At 42.2% G+C, this 6,147-nt stretch overlaps 1 protein-coding gene across 2 annotated transcripts; it reads right to left on the bottom strand.

The window, feature by feature from the left end:
• Positions 1–220: 220 nt before the first annotated feature.
• lman2la (lectin, mannose-binding 2-like a) lies at positions 221–5,038 on the bottom strand. Of its 2 annotated transcripts, none has more exons than XM_021590898.3 (9): positions 4,798–5,038; positions 4,439–4,557; positions 4,061–4,178; positions 3,888–3,970; positions 3,461–3,493; positions 2,996–3,157; positions 2,152–2,266; positions 1,717–1,839; positions 221–1,240 (listed from the first exon to the last, which is right to left on the bottom strand). In XM_021590898.3, the coding sequence occupies exons 1-9, from the start codon at positions 4,925–4,927 to the stop codon at positions 1,098–1,100; spliced, it is 1,026 nt and encodes a 341-aa protein (XP_021446573.1). In that variant the 5' UTR covers positions 4,928–5,038; the 3' UTR covers positions 221–1,097. The 2 variants fall into 2 exon arrangements, with proteins under 2 accessions (XP_021446573.1, XP_021446574.2); XM_021590899.3 differs by having other exon boundaries at positions 221–1,134; positions 4,798–5,036.
• Between the last annotated feature and the right edge of the window lie 1,109 nt (positions 5,039–6,147).

Raw genomic sequence — 6,147 nt, 5'->3', positions numbered from 1 at the left:
AATTTGAATGGTTAAAATTCTGAGGTCAGGTGTGGGGAAAAACAGTAAAGTACACATTGGTTTCGGATCGAAACCACTGGCTAGGGCGCTCTGGTAATATGTCACAAAACCAAAACAGTTTGGGTGGGTGCAGAAAAGCAAAGGGGCACAACCTAACTTGAAGTTAAGTCTGGATACTGTAAGATCAGGCAACTCAAATAAATGAATGCAACCAAAAGGAGAGGGATTGGTCACCTTTTCATTTCATATACAGAATAAAAGAAAAACGACCTAATCACTCTTAACATAAATAGTGGTAAAATAATGACTAGTCTAGCACCTTCATGCATTCTACTGTAGATTCAGTTTGACAACAAAAGCATATTCTCTGCAACCATACATTTTTCAAACTAATAAAATTGAGTATGAGAATTCATTGAAACCGTCTGAATCAATTGAAACGCACAAAGACTTACATTGATTGCAAGCACCATAGAGGCAAATATGACATGATGCTGTTTCTAGAGCGAAGCAGAAAAGTGACGGATCAATTGCCAGATAGGCCATTGAAAACATCTTTGGTGTGACACGGATCAAGCGCTGATGGGACCTGGTCATGTGGAGTCAGAACACATCGGTTACTTTGTCTCTGACATTCAAAACGCTAAAACTGAGTATAAATCCATCTCCCCAGACCCTTAAAAAGACAACCAAACTATTAACCAGCAATGGCACTGTCTGACAACACGGAGGTCATTTTCACACAGTAAGTACATAATAATAATAATAATATGCTCTATATTTGTGTAGAGTAAGGCCTGGTTGGTGAGAGTAGGGGTGGGGACAGACAAACTTTCTGTATGTCTACTCATGGCAGGGGTCAGTGTGGTTGGCTACTGTAGTTGAAATGCATCCACCGCTGCTCAGTCTTTCCCAGGATTCATTAGTGTTGTCCCAATGGTACCTCTGTCCATCAAGCATATTGGTCTACATTGGGAGGTCAGTTATATTGTCTCCATCTTGCCAGTCATTTCAATATCTCAGTGCAGTTGTCGGCAGACTACAGTAGTGGTTATGATGGGAGGCCTCCCTCCCGCTCTTTTCCCCCTCTCTCCGTCTCAGTAGAAGCGTTTGCGTCTGTTCTCGTTCCAGTGGCTGTAGACGATGAGGCCGACCACGATGAGCAGGAAACAGCCCAGCATGGAGAAGAGGATGGTGAAGAACATAGCAATACTACTCCACCCTTCTTCATTCTCACCCACTGACACAGAGAGATAGAGATGTTAGTATGGATAGAAAGTGAAAAATAGTGACAAGGAGCCATAATAAGTAGGCCTTAGACAAGTACGCCTTGTCTGAGCCAGAACAGCCCATAGGGGCAGTAGCCTATCCCCTGTTTCTGTAGCATGAGGCATCTTGATGTACAAGTACACCCCCTGGACAGGAAGGTAGTTTATCACATGGCCTTACCCCCAATCCATCTCTTTAATGCTGAGTGACAAGCAGAAAGGCATCAGGTCCCATTTTTAGTGTCTTTTTGGTATGACCAGGGATCGAATCCCCAAACTTCTGCCAGTCTCAGGGCAGACACTACATGTCACTGAGTTGGTTAAAGAGCCCTAATACTATAACATAATTTGATAGTATATATATTTGAGCTTTTTATCAAGAATAACTGTTATTTGAGTAGAGTAACGCCAATGAAGTGTATGTTTGTGAGAGGTAGTGGAGCCTTACTCTTTAGTAGGTCCATGTTATCTACACTGGGTAGAGTGATCTCATCTTCCTCCTCCTTTTCCTCTGTCTCACTGCGTAACACAGTCAGCTGGTACAGTTTCAGGGAGACCACATCATGATTGTCTGTGAACAGACCGTTTCAGTCATTCAAAGAAAACTGCAGCAAGAACACATTCAAATGGACCAAAATGCAATATCTTAGTTCCCTATTAGACCACATGCCCTCAATTTGACTTACGTGTCACATTAATTTCATTCTGGGCATATCAAAATAAATTATAGTGATAATCTGGGATGGTCATATCTCACTTGAAATTAGAGACCTCAAGGATACACCAAGTAGATTAAGTAAATAAAAACTAGGCGCTAATTCATGGCAATAAAACAGCTGACTTCATTCACGCTACTATGTAAAACAGTAGAGGGGAGTACTACCAGAGAGATCTCCAGTGACGGCCGAGGCTCCAAAGTAGTAGCCCTGGGGCAGCCGTACCCCCGGTATGTCCAGGCAGTCCCTCCATTCATGCTGCCCATCAATGTCAATCATAATCTAGTAGAGATAGAGATTAGGAGTATGGTTAACAGGGTCAGCCAGGTCACCCGTGACACAAGTCAGTATTTGACATCCATCTATGTCTGAGGACGCCGGGAGATGACGTGGAAACCGACCACTAGGTTCAAGTACAGTGTAGGTTTTGGTTTTGGTTTTGCTAGGGTGCTGTGGACAGGAATGTCATACAAGCAAGCCAATACAGCAAGCCAGTAAGCATCTGCCTCTGGTGCCAAAGGTTGTATGTTCGAATCCAGCAATATAACGTTTCGTTGTTGTTTTTTTAAAGCCTATCCCAAACCTTAACCATTCATACTTAATGCCCAAAGTTAACCCTAACCTCAAATGTTAGTTAATGCCTAAACTTAACCTTAAACACTTTGAAATGTGACATTTGGAACAACTTCGAAACTTTACATTTTGAGAAACATGGTTGAACATCTAATTCTGACGTGAGACTGTGAGAGCTAGTTGAACAGAGTATGCCCAGGCACTACCTAACACAGTCAAAGCATCATATCTCTGACATTCTCTTGCAAAGTTGAGTTAACGGGTGTGAATGAAACAATTCACTTCAACACAACAGATATCTGTTTGTACAGAAGTGACCCAATATGCATCTTGGATAAAATGAGGCATTACATTATTATTAAGTTAATACACAATAACTTGGATATTGATAACATCGTAGAGTCGTTCAAATGTATGTGTGTGTGTGCCTGCTCTCACCGTGAGCCTGCGACGGACATATCTGATGAAGATGAAGGTGTCGTGGTTGAGGTTGCGCACCATGGCGTTGCAGCCGCCCAGCTCAGTGGGACGCCCGTCTCGTTCGTGGTCGTAACTAATGCTTCCGTTCCCCACCATGGCCAACACAAAGGGGAAGATCCTCTGGTGGAAGGTGTGAAAAAAGAAAGCAGGTACCGAATAGTGAGAGATAGATTCAGAGCAACAGGTAAAAGATGCAGCATCCACAACAGTACAATACTGCTGGTAATAGTTGCTTGAGTGACCTCATTCTCTACCTAATCCCCTACTCATCCAAATGCACATTTTTATTCAAGGTGCAACCAATTGTTAATAGGTAGTAAACAACAAGAACGTGGGGGAGCATGTTCATTAGGGGGTTGATGAGAGTAGCTAAGGAGAGGGGTATGGGGGGCATTTGGTATGGGTGGTCCAAACATGGGGTACCTGTGTGCGTGTGGTGTACCTCGTCTTCTGTGCCTGTCTCCGTAGGGATGCACAAAACAGAGAAGCACAACACAAGGCCCATTACACAGGTATGTGAGCCCTGCCCAAAACAAGCACTCCCAACAAAACCGTATAAATATTCCACTGTATTGGCTTGCTTGTATGACTATGGTCTGTTTTGAGGTGGGAGGTGTTAGTTGTCAGTTAGCTAAGGCCCCTCTCAGAGCACAGGAAGATCAGGACATGTTGACCCAGATTTGACAGGATATGACACAAACACTGCTGCCAGACAGTACAATAAAATAAAAAGGAAGTGGTTGAGATAAAGTCCTATAATTGGTGACATAGCATATAACAGTATTGTAGCTACTCCTTCCCTCCACAGAAACACATAGAAGAGGTTGACAGGTATATGCACATACTGTACCTCAAGGTGTTTTTCCTCATTGGGGTACGTGTCCACAAATACACCCAGCCCTGTGAAAAGGTCCTGATTCCCAAACACAGGACCTACACAATGACAGAAATGCATTTATACAGTTGCATTGCATTGTACCTACACTCTGGTATTTCTGTTGGAACTACATTGTGGGACAGTACCTTTCTGCATGCGCTCCTTGGTGTACCAAATTGCCAGTCCATCCCCATTCAGATTCTTCTTGCCTTGGCCATGAATCTTAAAGTGCACTTGTAACTCCCAGTCCCTTAGGTGACAGGGCTGGCCACACAAACATACATAGATATGACCATTTTGGCAAAGCTGTGCAAAATGTGACATGCATAGAGAGCAGTGGAGGCTGGTGGGAGGAATGGCATCAATGGAACGGTATCAAACATATGGAAACCATGTTACACTCCGTTCCATTAATGCCATTACAATGAGCCCATCCTCCTATAGCTCCCCCCATCAGCCTCCTCTGATAGAGAGAATCAGTATCAGTGATGTAGACTTAACAGTGTGCAATGTTCTGTACTCACAATGCGGCTCCACACTGCCCCCTGCTTGCTCTGCATGTCTGTTGTGAGGCGCACCTGCTCTGTGGTTACCATGGCATCGCCCATCAATTCCCAATGGGAGGAGCTGGACGACCCCACACCTAAGCACACATTATTTGTAACACACATAGAACAGAAAATACTGAGGGACAGTTGTCATATTATATAAAACAAGTTGTACATAGCGTAGAGCCTTGATGTAGTGGGAGCAAAAAACGATCTTACGAGCATCAACACTCTACAGTCAGTATAACATTGTTGCAATGTCGAATATACAGCATTAATTTCAGCGTTCTCACATTATACTATAATAAAGGGTGATACAATGGCGCTAACGTTACCTTGATAGGGTTTTGACAATGAATGCTCCCTTTTCAGAAACTCCTCCATTTCATGATTATCATCGTCGGCAAAAGATCGACAAGTTGTAATAAGAATAATCACAAACGTCCAATATGTTTTTAGAGTCATGGTCTGACGAATAAAAATATCGGAGAGAATATTCAATATCTGTCAGTTGTTGTTTGTGGCGGCGGCCATTTCAGATTACGACTCCTCCCATTCAACAATAAAACGCCCTATGGCTTGTGATTGGTTTGTAGGTTCGCATTGCGTCTTGTTATTTGTTCACTTGGTTGTCAATCACTTTACACTTTCCAAATCAAATACATTTTTATTTATCACATGCGGCGAATACAATTGGTGTAGACTTTACAGTGAAATGCTTGCTTACGAACCATTCCAAACGATACAGAGTAAAACAATAAAAATACATATATATTTAATAACTAACACGAGGAATAAAATTAAATACACAAGAATGGCGCTATATACAGGGAGTACCAGTACCAGATCAATGTATAGAGAGGTACAAGGTATTTGAGGTACACTCTTAAGAAAAAAATGGTTCCAAATGGTTTATTCGGCTGTCCCTAGGATAACACTTTTTGGTTCCAAGTAGGACCTTTTTGGGTTCATGTAGAACCCTTTTGGGTTCCACGTAGAAACCTCTGTGGATAGGGTTCTACATGGAACCCATAAGGGTTCTACCTGGATCCAAGAATGGTTGTTCAAAGGGTTACCCTATGGGGACAGGCAAAGAACCCTTTTAGGTTTTAGATAACACTTTTTTTTCTAAGAGTTTAGATACAGTATGGACATGAAGGCAGGGTAAAGTGACATTGTGATAGATGATAATAAGAGTAAAATAAACAGAGCAGCAGCAGCAAATGATCAGTGCAAAAGTGTATGTGAATGTATGTATGTAATGTGTATATGTGTTGTGTCAGTCTATGTGTGTGTGTATATAGTGTATGGGTTTTGTGTGGGAGTGTCTATGTAGAGTGTGTGAGTGAGTGTGTATGTAGTTTGTACACTGAACAAAAACAAAGATTTTACTGAGTTACAGTTCATAAGGAAATCAGTCATTTGAAATACATTCATTAGGCCAAAAATCTATGTAATTCACATTACTGGGATTACAGATATGCATCTGTTGTCACATATACCTTAAAAAGAAGTAGGGCATGGATCAGAAAAACAGTCAGTATCTGGTGTGACCACCATTTGCCTCATGTTGTGCGACACATCTCCTTTGCATAGAGTTGATCAGGCTGTTGATTGTGGCCTATGGAATGTTGTCTGACTCCTCTTCAATGGCTGTGTGAAGTTGCTGGATATTGGCAGGAACT

The sequence above is a fragment of the Oncorhynchus mykiss genome, chromosome 29 (assembly GCF_057628025.1).
Source record: "Oncorhynchus mykiss isolate SJ-2025 chromosome 29, ASM5762802v1, whole genome shotgun sequence".
Lineage (NCBI taxonomy): Eukaryota > Metazoa > Chordata > Actinopteri > Salmoniformes > Salmonidae > Oncorhynchus > Oncorhynchus mykiss.
The sequence above is the reverse complement of the archived record's forward strand: the minus strand, read 5'-3'. Positions and strand labels throughout refer to the sequence as shown.

What these genes read in the sequence shown, in the direction of transcription:
- lman2la (XM_021590898.3), bottom strand. Translation starts at nt 4,927, where the DNA reads ATGACTCTAAAAACATATTGGACGTTTGTGATTATTCTTATTACAACT. An exon ending in GGGCAGTGTGGAGCCGCATT is followed by an intron (nt 4,179 to 4,438) that starts GTGAGTACAGAA and finishes TTGTGTGGCCAG; the next exon opens with CCCTGTCACCTAAGGGACTG. An exon ending in CGTCACTGGAGATCTCTCTG is followed by an intron (nt 1,840 to 2,151) that starts GTAGTACTCCCC and finishes GTCTGTTCACAG; the next exon opens with ACAATCATGATGTGGTCTCC.